The following is a 15337-nucleotide window of genomic DNA, read 5'->3' on the forward strand; positions in this document are numbered from 1 at the left end:
TCACTACGAAACTCACACATACTATATTAAAAAACACATTTTTCACACACACATAGATACATTCTTTGTCATTACAGTATAATGACACGCCGCATACACTGACAAGTTGCTTACAGCCGTGGTTGTACAGCTCTCGATACGCATTATCGATAAATTCAAGTACTCGGTTAGGAAAATTAGGTTTTTAAAGTGATACAAAGGTAGAGTTATTATAAAGATTAAAGATGGACTTTATTTATTATCTACTACAATAATTATCATGTCAAAAATAAACTAAATGTTTATATCATTTTAAAAACCAGTGACAGTTGTATCTATTACCGATTTTTAAAATTGATTAGTTTTCTATAAATATAACGAATACATTTTTGTGGGTTTTCTTTTTTCATTAAGAAAGAAATGCTTGTGCCGGTATATTTTTCCATTATTAATCTTGCCAGTTCCACACTTGAAAGTCAGAGGTATTAAAATGATTTGAGCAAATGACACAATTTCTTGTGGGCGTCCAGGTTAGTTTGTTATGACAATTTTTTTCCATGTAGGTATGCCTTAAATTTGGATCTTTAGGAAAGCTGCAAAAATTTCAAAAGTCGAAGTTAACACTAAGTAATTCTAGTAAAATATGGTAATACTCGTTAGTATTGTATTATATTTAATTTGATGCAATTTTATTATAAAACTGTATATATTAAAATTAAGCTCGCAATATCATAAATAAATTAATATTATAAATAAATCAGAATCTCAAATATGTCTGTCTCCTCCTTTGCCTTTCCGTTTTTATCGATAACTATAACAAATAAACCGGTAACAACACTATCACACGGCGACAGCAACTTCTCGGAAATAGACTCGGATCAGTCGCTCGACCGATCCGCATATTGTATGAGGGCGAGCGGCCTTTGTTGGTAAAAAAATCCGAAACAACACAACCGATAACATTAGTAATTTTTAAGATTAAAAAAGGTTTAAAAGAAGTATACAACAATAATGTGATTAAAAAATACTTACATATGAAAGGTAATGCCATCTTATAGAAATTTGATGTGGCAGATCTATTTTTGCAGCAAAAAACAGAACAATTCGGCATTTTTTGAAGGACGTTGATTCAATCGCGCAACTAGCACAGATTAGGTATTAGTTACTATCAACTAGATTTAGTCTAACTCACAATTCGACAACAGGAATATGGGACTGATTTTTCGCAGGCAGCCCTATACCACCGTGTTCTTAATGAAATAATCTTTAATTTCATTTAATTTTAATTCAAATAATCAGACCGGTACAAAATGCTATCGATATACCTGTTTATACCTGGCTACCTGAGACTTGTGACCGCATAAGAAGAGGCAACCTAGCGTTTGCATATTCTATGGGCTTCGTACTTTCGATTGGTGTAGAATTTGTCTAATAGTACTAATCAAACCGGTGAAATGTTTGAAAAAAAAAAATTTTTTTTAAATATTAATTTATCATATCCTGGACTGAAATTTGTTGGGCAACCCATATGCAATATATTTATTGACATATTAAATATAAAATATGTTTCATCAAATAAACATCTCGGTGAAGGTCGTTTTATATGGGAATCCTATACTACCACATAGTCCTTCCGTTTAGGGTCACATAGAGATAATATATAGAGGCAGAAAATAATGAAGCAGTAGTAAGTGCAGCTAATTAATACACATTAAAATTAATTTTAAAATCGACACTTGGAAAAAAGTTTTGAGAAGACATGGGTAAAGAAAATGTTTTTGTACGTATAAACATTTTATTCACAAACGACAAAATGAAAATACAAAAAATGATGGTTCTTAATTTAAACCTTATTCTATAAACACCAAGTTGAGACCGTATAACACAAGATTGACATCAATTAATTTATTTTGACCAATGGCGGGATAACCATCTGCTGGCTTTGAAATACACAGGCCGAAGACGCGTCTTAGGTGCGACAAAGTCAGCCCTGCGGTAACAAACCCGCCTGCCCAACGTGGTCACTATGGGCAACACACGAGTTCACACCATTTTTGACGCGAACTTGTTAAGGCCATGTCCAGCGGTGGACAAAGGAATGGACTAATGTTTAATGAAATTGATTATGATTGTTGGGTCGACAACGCGTTGCAGGCGCAGGCTGCTACGGTAATCGCTTATTATTAGATGTCACGCTTGTTTGCCGACCTAGTAGTATAAAAAAATTAAGTAACTAAATTGTTTAGATTCTAAAGGCCTGTTTCGCTATTTGCGAATAACTTTTTCACTATTTGATAGATGATGGTATTCAACAGAAAAAAAAGATATATTATTCTTTATCACCATCGAATTCCACCATATTTATGGAATATTTATGTTCGCAATTGTGGACCTAATGGCCTACTCTATCTCCTTCTGTTAAAGTCTATTCTAAATCACTAGAAATAACATTAAGGGGCGTCCTTTAAACACGTGCGCCTCGAAAACCGAGGAGGAAGGGTTCGGAAAAGCATCACGGGGGGGAGGGACTTAGATATCAACAAGGGAAGGTAGGTAGTTGGTTAAAAAGTAGCTAGAAACATGACGTGGTTAATGTACGACTCCGTATTAATATAAAAAATATTTTAAATTAATTTACATTACAGAACCCATCATAAATAATGATTATTAAAGCATTTTTTAGGAACTTAATAGTAAACAATACAGTAGTAGAATTCAGTCAAAAATAATGTAACTTTTGTGTTGAGTGTAATCGATAACTTCGATTGAATACTACAATGTACATGTGTGTGTAACTCACTTAGATCAAAATATCTCGTAGGCTAATTGATACTTCTGATGTCGATAAACAGCTATGTACATCACAAAATAATTATTTCAATAACGTTTTGACTACTCCTAACTACTTCTAACTTTTCTATTGGCGGGGGCTTACAATTTTGGCACCTAATCGGGTGATCGAGCGTCGTTTATTTGTTATATTTTTAAATAATAATCTAGCTAAATTATTACTAAGCAGCTGGTTTTTGTTTAAAACATTTTCATAGAAACAAAATCATTATTTTTCGCTGTTCTACGTTCGAAATAGGCCAACTAACTATTCATAGTAATTCAGGAAAATTCATAACTATGTTATAAGTTTTCTTTATAAAATTAGGCCAAAGTGTATATTTTTGTTACTTACAATTTTCAATTCGATAATAAAATTGTTGCTAAAAAATCGCTGTAAGCTGTAATTAAAAGTTGGTTTGGAAATATGAACATAAAAGAAAAATGATTATGAATTTTAAACCTTCTTACAATTGTTGCAATACACATACATTGAGATTCTAGTGCAAATGTTTAGTCTGTTAAAAATAATAAAATTAGAAGATAGAGCCTCTATTACCGTAGACGCTTAAAAATAACTTTAGGTATTGATGACAATTTGAACTGATTCAAATACTCCCTTATACAATTTAACATTAAGTAACAAATTAAAAAAAAAAAAAAAACTTAAATATAAACATATAATCAACAATTATTCGCATTAGCGGAAAATAACAATAATTTTATTTTGCTAATCTATAAAACAACTCGTCTCAATTTCACAAAATATATTTATAAAAAAAAAAAATACAAAATATAATCTCTGTAATATAATAGTTTGGCTCAATTATAATATTGTAACACTAGAATATAATTTAACTTAAATCACATAATTTAATTTAAATAATACTTTAACTAAATTTTGTTAATAAATACTTAACTTTTAATCAATTTTAAAATACAATATTAACTAATCAATCTTTATAAAGCATAACATTATTAATAAATTGTAATGACTTGTTTCATTTTTACTTTAGTATTGGTACGATCGCATTTTTTTATAAATTCTTCTTATTATAATTAAACATCTTAAATGTACGTTTATTTTCTGTTGTTACAATTTATGTAAAAGATTCTTCTGCACAAATATTTTATCAATAGACATAAATAAATAGAACAAACAAATCTACATAATTGTTGCAATCTACAACAACAACACTATCAACACTAAATTAACAATGAAGATTTATTAAAAAATTATTATTTCAACATTGCAGTATGTACCTAATTATTTTTTTACACCTTAATTTAAATTATAGTGTTTGCAATTTAATAATAATTACTACTGTAATACTGAACAGAAAATAATTGTTATATTTTATAATTAATTCAAGTTTTATTGTGTTGGTTCTTAAATATATTATTGACTTGATATGAAGAATGTATTATAACATTTTATTCACATAAATTCGATAACTTTGCTGAAACAATTAATAGTAGAAATATTACTTATTCCGAACATATAAATACATTTAGTTTTGTATAATTATGTAATAAATTCGATTTTTATAATATAACTGGAATTCTCTGTATTGGCTAATAAGTAATTTATATATATTATCTACTGTATAGGCCGGTGCGGTTTTGTTTCTTCATATAATTAGAAACTATATTCAGTACTCTGTTTCGCACTTTATTTATCTCGAAATACATTTCAGTTGAGAATGGATCGAAATTGTGGTATTTCTTCTTCCGTCTATAAATTCCTTCCTGATTAGCCAGCGTGCAGTCCATGTCGCCCTGGTACATTCAGAATTATCTTTTTACATAAAACTGCAGATTTTTGCCGTGATTATACGTACTTTAAGATTGGATATCTACTTATATGATTATTTTATACATTTATATACTTAAAACTAGCCGACCCCGCAAAAGTTGTTTTGCCATATATGTTATTAACCCTCATATAACTAAGGGGTATGAAAAATAGATGTTGGCCAGACCTACCCGATATGCACACAAAATTTCATAAAAATCGATCCAGCCGTTTCAGAGGACTATGGTAACTAACATTGTGATATGAGAATTTTATATATAAGAATAATCTTAGCATGGTATTTTAAAGCCTGTTCAAATAAATATTTTATCTTAAAGTAGGTACATCAATAAATTATCTACATTATTGTAAGCAAATAGACACAACACAAGAACACTAGCTCTTAGACCACGACAAACATATTATGCATGGCCTATACCAATATTTATTTATGCGCGGGGATTGAACGCGCATTTGTAATGCCTGATCAGCGCAGCAGTCGTTTGCTGTGACCACGGCGCCAACCAGACAAATCCATCAACTCGTATTTATAAAACCTAAAAAAGTACTCACTTCAGACACAGTATAGTTGAGAAAATCCAATATCCCTTGTAATGTTTTTCGAGTGTCCTGTACGAGGATTTCGTAAAATACTATGTGTACAGGTCCCCAGAACTTCTTGAGCCAGAGACGATGGAGAGACTCCCACGTTGACAGTTGATTAAATACGTAAGTTGACCAATCTGAAAGATTTTATTTATTTATGTAATATTACTTTATACTAAAACTAGCTGGGCCCCGCCGTTTTACACGCGTTAATTTGCGAAAAAAATAGCCTATAGCATTTCTCGGTAAATAGGCTTTTTTTACAAGTAGGTCGGCAAACGAGCGTAGGCACAGTTCACCTGATGGTAAGCGATTACCGTACATAACCGCCAGTACCTCTGGTTACAGAAACATAATACTGCCACTGCTTGAAAGTAGTATTATTTAGCTGTGATCTTCTGTAAGGTTGAGTTACTACCCCAATTGGGCTGCTCTAGATTTGGAACAGGATATTTCTTGTTGTGCCCTAACACACTAGAACCTCCTCTAATAGAAGCTGTCTCAATAGAAATAATATTTTATAAGAATAGGAGTGGAAAATTCACAAAAATATCGATTCTTTTGACATAAATGGAATAGAAGAAATGACACAATAGTAATTCCAGGTTTCCGACTGCGCAAAGTCATCTTCAGGCAAATCTTTCCAAGTGATGGTATTTGCAGGTAGAACAAAATCCCACATACGATTTGTGGGTTCAAGATTATGTTAATGATGTAGAAGTGTGGACTTAGTGGTTAATTATAATAATTGACAGTTTTTCATAAAAGTAAGTGCGGAGTTTCTTGCCGATTTTTCTCTGCAGAATCTACATCCCGAATTGGTGTAGATTCTCTTAAGTATAATAAACTCATTGAAATAAGTATATTTTAATTTATAAAATAAAGATTCAAATGTGCTTTTGAAGCTGCATGAATAAAGTAATATTAGATTTTGAATTCATTCACGGATTCATACAAACAGTCTTCAACTTACCAGATTTTTTATATTTGTTTATTTTTTTGAAAGCAGATTTTGGCGCTGTCCCTATATGGCCCTTGTGAAGTCTATTAAAGTCTGCCTAAAAAGCACAATAATATAAAAACTTTTAAATTTACACACCAATAAAAAAACTAAATATATCAACAAATTTAAAAATTAGTAATGTATATAAAATCATTAAAAAAAAAATGAAATAAATAATACCTACGATTTTATTTTTGTGTTACCCCCACATTAGGAATTCTAAACATTTTTGAATATCATATCAAAAATTGACCGCTCCAGCGGGATTCGAACCCGCGTCTCCGACTGACCGTGTCGGCGCTCTAGCCAATTAAGCTATGGAACGATATATCCGCTAGAGCGAAATTTTTGATATGATGATTTTAATTTTCGGTTTAAGCGAACCGTGGCGCCGTCTATAGTGAGTTCTTTACAGAGACCCGTAACTATTCAAAGTTTCATATTACAATGAAAATCTTTGACAGGAGACGACACCATGCTATTATTAATACCTACGATTTTATTTTTGTGTTACCCCCACATTAGGAATTCTAAACATTTTTGAATATCATATCAAAAATTGACCGCTCCAGCGGGATTCGAACCCGCGTCTCCGACTGACCGTGTCGGCGCTCTAGCCAATTAAGCTATGGAACGATATACCCGCTAGAGCGAAATTTTTGATATGATGATTTTAATTTTCGGTTTAAGCGAACCGTGGCGCCGTCTATAGTGAGTTCTTTACAGAGACCCGTAACTATTCAAAGTTTCATATTACAATGAAAATCTTTGACAGGAGACGACACCATGCTATTATTAATACCTACGATTTTATTTTTGTGTTACCCCCACATTAGGAATTCTAAACATTTTTGAATATCATATCAAAATTCATTCAAAATTTCGCTCTAGCGGGTATATCGTTCCATAGCTTAATTGGCTAGAGCGCCGACACGGTCAGTCGGAGACGCGGGTTCGAATCCCGCTGGAGCGGTCAATTTTTGATATGATATTCAAAAATGTTTAGAATTCCTAATGTGGGGGTAACACAAAAATAAAATCGTAGGTATTAATAATAGCATGGTGTCGTCTCCTGTCAAAGATTTTCATTGTAATATGAAACTTTGAATAGTTACGGGTCTCTGTAAAGAACTCACTATAGACGGCGCCACGGTTCGCTTAAACCGAAAATTAAAATCATCATATCAAAAATTTCGCTCTAGCGGGTATATCGTTCCATAGCTTAATTGGCTAGAGCGCCGACACGGTCAGTCGGAGACGCGGGTTCGAATCCCGCTGGAGCGGTCAATTTTTGATATGATATTCAAAAATGTTTTGAAATAAATAATTTATAGATCATCAAACAAAAATGAAATGTTGATTACAAATGGCATTTTGATACTTTCTTTTAAAAAAAATTCATTTATGTATTATAATTTAAATCTTGGTTCAGATCATTGAAAACACACAACAACCGCTAGACATAGATTTAAATTCAGCCTTTTTATTTTAGAATCCCATTTAACGCTAGCAGTAATTTAAATGATTACTAGTGACGAAATCTTCTGACACGTGTATTCTGTATAGTTATGGCAAATAGAAATAACAGACTAATTTGCCTGTATGTACAAAACATTATTAAAAAATTATAAAAAGCAGTAATAAATGAAAAATGAAAAGAATTACCAGTAAACTTCATTTAAGTGCGGATGCATATTGTTAAAAGCTGCAACACAGAACACTGAAATATGACACAACATAAAAAGTATTAAATATATACATATATATATACTTTTTAAATACATGTTTTCTTTTTTTTTTATTACATAATTACATCATATTTAACCCTTTGTGAGGTTTAGATATATGTATAAAGAAGTAACTTAAAAAAAAAGCTGTGTATCAAGAAGCAGTGAAGCAGTTGTTTTATTCTTTTAAATGTTTATAATTTAACAATATCTTAATTATTAATTAATAACTTTAATTTCTCTTTTGTATTTTTGATTTATTTACTTTCATTAAGAAGTCTGATTTCAAAAGAACAACTTAAAATCAAACATGCAATTTATAAAGAACTTTATTTAAAATAAAATAAAAAGTAAATACTGAGATGGTAATGATGATATAAATGTCATATGTTCACCAGAATAGCGTCTCGAGGGTTTCTGATAAGAAGTATGGCAGCTTTGAACTTGGCTGCTTCGAGAGGGGGTGCTTCGTGAGTTTTAACGACTAGTACCGAGCCATCTGTAACATTTTCTGCAGGAAAGCCATGCATTCGAAGACCATAGTCCATGTAAACCGAACCTGTTACAACACCTGAAAAAATAGTTTAACCCAACATAAGTAATTATTTGTAGACCAAATATATCACAATAATAGTTAAATTCATTTATAGTAAAATATTTTCTATTGAAATGACAACTGACAACAGCACTATGTTGGTTCAATTATAAAATACATAATACTTTGAAGTACCTATTCATCATTACAGCCTATACAGTCCACTGCTGGACATAGGCCTCCACAAGTTTACGCCAAAAATAACGTGAACTCATGTGTTTTGCCCATAGTCACCACGCTGGGCAGGCGGGTTGGTGACCGCAGTACTGGCTTTGTCGCACCGAAGACGCTGCTGCCCGTCTTCGGCCTGTGTATTTCAAAGCCAGCAGTTGGATGGTTATCCCGCCATCGGTCGGCTTCTTAAGTTCCAAGGTGGTTGTGGAACCTTGTTATCCCATAGTCGCCTCTTACGACACCCACGGGAAGAGAGGGGGTGGCTAAATTCTTTGATAAATATAAAATTGATAAATATAAATGATAATGATAATTGAAGTACCTATTGCAATAATATATTTTAAACAAACATTCATAATCTAAATATAATTATGTATTGTGAGCGGGTTGCATGTGGTGCTTTCGTCATACATGATTGGCTGTATCGTGTTAGTCCTGATCATTTCATGGTATAACTTTAAATTTTAAAAGAGTACCAAGAGTTTTTTCCTCCGGCTTTTTTCTCTCTCTGCCTACACTAGGGATATAACTTTATTTTATTTACTGTAATATTTATTAAAGCTGAGTATATTAGGAAGGTTATATCTACCAAAACATTAGTACTTTGAGTGACTTAAATATTGCGACTAGGTTAAGGTTGCTTATAACACTGGGTACATTATTTAAGTTTATAATGTACCTAATTTTAAGATGTAAATTTTTATTTTATTGCTTGATATTTTTGTTACTATTTTTTTACTATTGTTGATTTTTTTAAATGATTATTTTTAAAGTTCGTTAAATGTGTGCCTTATGGTGAAATAAATGTTTTCATTTCATAATAGTTTTGAGGCGTGTACTAAATCACAATAGAGTAGTATGATAAAATACACTCCAAAGTTTTTCCTTAACAGGAGAAGTGGTATTAGTTCGAACAAAAAGTGGTTGTTGTCTTCTTTTTCATAAAACTGTATTGAATATTTACTACTACATTTTCACCTTTTATAACTAGTTTTGATTTTACTTTATCTTACCTGTAACCTGTTGCAAAAGATATCTCAGCCAGGTATTTCCACTTCCTGGATATGAAACGAGCGCAACCACGTTTGGTGATGGCGGTGAACGCCAATGCAATTGTTTACACCAACTCACCCTGGGTGTTTCTCGTATACCAAGATGATTAATTAATTTATTACCGTAATGGTGTTTTGATCCTTGCAACGGACGTAACATAAACAAAATTAATGAAAAATAGACGAAAACCGCAATTACAATAAGCAAAAAAATGAATCTTCTAGACATTTTAATATAAAAAATGTAAATTCACTTCCAAGTGATATTATTGTAGTTAAATAAACACTGCTTTGTATATTAATTTTACTAATAGGTTTTAACTTTCTTTTCACATAATTGTCCACAATTTTAGACAGTTTTTGAGATTACAAATTGAAGTCATATAAACGAATAATTCGAATATAAACAAAATAGGCAACATTTTATCATCATTCATTTCATATTTTGATTTTTAATACAGTTGATAATTTGATATATAAGATTTTTTTTACTCTACCTCGTCAGAAGTAGACAAAGATGTTAAATTATAAAGCCACACGGTTATTTAATTTACTTGCAATTCGAGTTGAAACTTTTAATTATTAGACATTAAAATTTAGAAGTTTATATTGAATGGTAAGCTTATTAATATTTATTCTTTATATAAAGAAAAACGAGACGACTTTCTCAACTTTCGTTCGCCTCGCCCGAACACACTTTTTGTAACGCTCTCACCACACATTCACCAGCTTACTCCCCAAATCAAGCGTGCGTAAAGAAGTTTTACTTCAAAAAGAATAGCAGGCGGTCTTATCGCTTAATAATTGAGGAATGTAGAAGCAGTGACCTAGCGAGCTAAAGTCATACCCCAGGTACAATTACCTTTTTAGCCCCGCTGTTTTGGTCAATAATTTTCTACCTAAAACAATCTGAGCAGCAGAGAGGAATATTTTATTTAAAAACCTATTTTTCAAAAGTGTCTCTCAGGTATCCTTTCCTCTTAAATACCTTTTCCTGCAATGTTGAATTATCTTCATATATAAAAAAGACAAGTCCTGACTCACTCATGAACGCCCAGCCTAAACCCTTGGACCAAAAAGGCTGAAATTTTCCACAGTTTTCCTTTATAATGTATACAAGGAATAAGGAATGATATTTCGAAATTAAAGGGGTTTAAAGGTTTTAAAGGGATCAAATGGTGGTTCAAAATTGTATAGCGAAACAATATTATATAGGCATTTCGATTCGAAGCTTCTTAGGAGTAGTCCCAAAAATAATTAAGTAAATACCTACGTCTTTCGTGATTTTCCGAAAATCAACCTCTTAAGGGGTGAAATAGGGTAAATAAACCTAATAATCGACATGGGTGTCATTTATGTTTTTTGGGACGTTCATTGCGAAAATGGCAGTTATTTCGAAGTCTAAGACGGCGGACATGGAAAAATTAATTAAATTGTTTTCCAATACAAACTCTGAACTCCCGTTTTGCCACTATGGGGCGACTATTCAATTCGAACCTGCGTAGTTGTACTCCAATAAAAAAAAACAAAAGTAATTATAAGTTTTGAAACTTCAAATACATCAGTTTCCTGCGCGAGCGAAGCCGCGGGCAGAAGAATAATTCAGAACTTATAATCAAGGGCCATTGTTGTAGAGTTACTAGAGGGAGGACTTACAGCAAATATTCTTATCTAGCGATTTTTTTAATTGATACTCGTATGTTATAAATAATATTAAATAATAATTTACAAAAAGTGGAGAGAATTTCAGTTAATTTAGTAATTCCTTATGATATTAATATTTATTATCTTCGAATTTACAAATATGGAAAACAAAATTGTATTGCCAAAATTATAAATCTTAAAATCGATACTATACTATAACATAAAGCTGAAGAGTTTTTTGTTTCCTTATACTTAGGAAAAATTCTTTTAGTTTTGTCTTGAATAGTCCATTTACCGAAGGAGGGTTATACACTTAAAAATATTTTAGTACTAGCTGCTGTCCGCGATGTCGTCTGCGTGAACGCTATACAGCACCAAAAATACCTACAATTATACCTCTTAAAATAACATTCATTTACCCGTTTCTTCTTTACATTTCATATCTACAAAAAAATCTTATAGATGGCGCTGCTTTAAAATTGTCTTGATAATACTTATATTCATTTAATTAAGTAGGTATATCGGCCTAAGTTACTTATATTGCGTGATATTTATAGTGTGAAGCTAGTTTATAGCATGGTTATTATTAACATAATAACAACAACATTCAAATATGCGTCGTTAGATTACGCGTTGTTACAGAATGCGTTGAAGAATTAAAGGTTCACTGCTCGTTCCCCGTAAGTGATAGCGTAATAATACGTAGGCTATATGTTGACCCGACTTCTTAATAATATTCGTGCCAAATTTGAAGTAAATCCATGCGGTACTTTTTGAGTTTATCCCGGACATACATACAGACAAACAGACAAAAATTCTAAAAACTATATTTTTGGCTTCGGTATCGATTGTAGATCACACCCCAAGTATTCTTTTAAAAAAATATTCAATGTACAGTTTTGACTTTCCTACCATTTTATTATATGTATAGATTCCTCAAATGAAGTGAGACTGCTGGGCAGAGCTAGAAAATATAATGTTATTTTAAAGGATTGCTATTGATATAAGTAGCTTATCTAAAACAATTACAAGAAAGGTTTGAAATCCTAACAAAAATTCGACATAACTTTCTGATGCATAGGAGCAGTGGTAACAGCACTGGCTGTTGCAGTTGAGGTCGCAGGTTCGATCCCCACTCATAGTGAACAACTATATTGGCCATACAGATAGTTATTGTTATCTGGGCACTTAAGCTTTTAGACTGTGTCTGTTTCTGGAACTACGGCACAGGAGAAAATTCTACTGAGAACCATTGAGTTTGAACCGTTTACACCAGGAAATAAAATGAAAATATAAGCAAAACCATATAATTAAAAACACATAAAACATTTAAGTCGCATAATATTACACATACATTTGACAGCAATTAAGTTGCATTAGAGATACGAATTTTTCGTAAAATTGTATGGCAGTTTTCTATATTTCCTGTGCAAATTTCCAAATACATTTGTAGTGGGAGAACTCTAGATGAATTGATTTGTAACAAAATCTTTCTTGCCGTGATGAGGTCTCCTCTTAATATGTGACAGACTGCAGCTTTAGCCCACACAGACACAGCAATCATATCCCGCATTTGGCTTGGAAGGGCTGAAACTAAATCGTGAATCATCGGAGGATGCAAATGATCCACAGCTTCTGTAATTTTATCAAGATTAATCAAAGCTTCAGCGGCATAAATATGGGCCCATGCTTTTTGACTGTTTGTTGCATCTGGCTGATTGAGTAATTCATTTGAAGTCATAAGGGCAGAGAGGGGATCTTGCAATTGAAGAAATATGTAACTTTGGAGAATTAAAATTGAGTTCTTTAGATCAGACCTTTGTTTCCAGTTTATAGGAGGACCAGGTGGAGCCTGAATTAAAATAGAGCTTACATCAGATGAAGATTCTTCATCAGGGAGCAAACTTATTGCATTTCTTAGACAAAGAGCTGCAAATTCTAGAGAAAGTGAAGGTATAGCAAACGATTCACCAGATGTTGAGTATTTTTCTTTATTTTCTTTTGTCAGGAGAATTCTTGTATGTGGTCCACTACCTAACTTCTTGACTGTAAATTGCTGAGCTTCTTCATTACAGCACTTTTTGACACAACACTCTGCCAGCCTCAGCCATATGCGAGGATTATTAGGATAATGTCGAGCAGCTTCTACTAAACATTCAAATGCTCCATCTGAGTTATTTGCAGCTAACAAAGCCAGCCCCAAGTTGTATACATACAGAGGTCTATCCTTACATGTAATTAAAATCTCACTGTCTTCATTTTCTATAACCCTGAAGTGTTCTTTAACTGCATGTTGAAAATATTTTGCAGCTAGAAACGGTTTCTTAATAGACAAATATATGACACCAAGATTGTTATTAATCGCTGCCCAAATATCTTCCCCTTGACTTTTTAGATCATAATTAAACTTAATTTTCTTATACAAACCTAGTGTGTTGGCTGATTCATTTGTGTCACCATTTAACAACTTTTGTTGAGCTACAATAAAGGCATTTTCAATAGAATCAAGTTTTAAATTTATCTTTTGTCCGAGGAACACTTGTGCTCTGCTAATTAACCTTTCGTACAGATCGCTCACTTCATTGTTGGACTTAAGTGGCTCTCCATAAGTTTTGGCTATCTCTAAAGTTTTTTCATATGTTCTGCGACACAATGTAGCTTCAAGCAAAAGAAGGATAATTCTGTGATGAAGTTTAGTGTCCTTAATATTTTTACAGGACAATAATTTTTCCAATAAAACCGTACACTGGTAGTAGTACCGTGAATGATAAAGTAATACAGCGTAATTGTACAATAAACAAGGAGCGTTTAAATCTTTCATTTCAACTTCAGGAAAAGTAACTCCTGTGAACTGAGCAAGTGATTTTTTAAATTTGTCAGTATTTTTCATATCACTTATGGCAAATTCCACCACAGCTTTGTTATGTTGCACTCGTTTCAAGAGACTGTTGTTGTTTCCCACGAGAATTTCCAAATCATTTAAATATTTCAATGCACCTGTATAGTCTTTTTTTAGGTAACATTGATGAGCAAGGAAAGCCGGCTCGTCCTTTGAATTTGCCATTGTTAGAGATGATTGTTTATAGAAGCTTTCAATGGTAGATGATTTTTAACCAGCTGAAATTGGAAAAATATGATTTTGACATTCGAACTATTCTGACAGCTTGACAGTGATTTGTCACTTTGAAAAAGTGTTGTTGGAAAAAAAACAACTTCAATTTTTATAGATAATTAACAATGATACAAGAAGCTTATATAAAACAAAAATGATACAAGCAAGAAGCTTATATAAGCTTCTTGGATATAATAAATCTTTTTCACCGCAATGATAATTAAAATGAGAACACCATCAACGTAGGTAGTTAAAAAAAACTAATATATTCGTTATATATTGTTATTATTTACAACCAATTTAATGTATTAGGATAAAATTCTATTCTATTGATACGAGACACAAGTTAAATTAAAACTGTTACAAATTTGTACTTTCAATTTTTTTAAATACAATTAGACCGGCAAACAAGTGTACGGCTCACCTGATGGTTAACGATTACCATAGCTTATAAACCTGTACCGTAGCCTATGCCTGCAAACACCAGAAGCATTGCAAGCGCGTTCCCGACCCTACACCCAATCACCCTAGGAGCTCTGATCACCTTACTCACCTCAGAAAGACAACACTCGTTGAAAGCAGTATTATTTAGCTGTGATCTTCTGTAAGGTCGAGGCTGTCGAGATAGTTTCCCGGTCGGGCTGCACCAGATTTTGAGCACGATATTTTCTGCTGTGCCCTGCTTCAGTTATGTATAGTAATTCATGTAAAAGGAAGGGTAGTCCCAATATTATCTCATACTACTTTCTTGTGCAAATATCATAACCAATCGTTAGTCTTTATTTATGAAATTTATATTTTTTGGAAATAGAAATAGTGAA

General features: G+C 32.3%; 2 protein-coding genes across 2 annotated transcripts; both read right to left on the reverse strand.

Moving 5' to 3' along the window:
• Window positions 1-4404: 4404 nt before the first annotated feature.
• On the reverse strand, window positions 4405-9998 carry LOC123663684 (WSCD family member AGAP003962; the record flags this gene model as incomplete). The annotated part of the gene is made up of 5 exons (XM_045598352.1): window positions 4405-4587; window positions 5177-5346; window positions 6183-6267; window positions 8335-8510; window positions 9722-9998. Coding segments are annotated over 5 exons (891 nt in total), but the record flags the coding sequence as incomplete, so codon positions are not given.
• Window positions 9999-12697: 2699 nt separating this feature from the next.
• Window positions 12698-14551, reverse strand: LOC123663170 (CCR4-NOT transcription complex subunit 10). The gene has a single exon (XM_045597866.1). The coding sequence runs from the start codon at window positions 14466-14468 to the stop codon at window positions 12771-12773; it is 1698 nt and encodes a 565-aa protein (XP_045453822.1). The 5' UTR covers window positions 14469-14551; the 3' UTR covers window positions 12698-12770.
• Window positions 14552-15337: the final 786 nt, after the last annotated feature.

This window comes from Melitaea cinxia, chromosome 20 (assembly GCF_905220565.1).
Source record: "Melitaea cinxia chromosome 20, ilMelCinx1.1, whole genome shotgun sequence".
In the NCBI taxonomy this organism is placed as follows: Eukaryota; Metazoa; Arthropoda; class Insecta; order Lepidoptera; family Nymphalidae; genus Melitaea; species Melitaea cinxia.

Bases quoted from the DNA above. Each gene is read 5' to 3' on its own strand.
- LOC123663170 (XM_045597866.1), bottom strand. From the start codon at position 14,468: ATGGCAAATTCAAAGGACGAGCCGGCTTTCCTTGCTCATCAATGTTAC.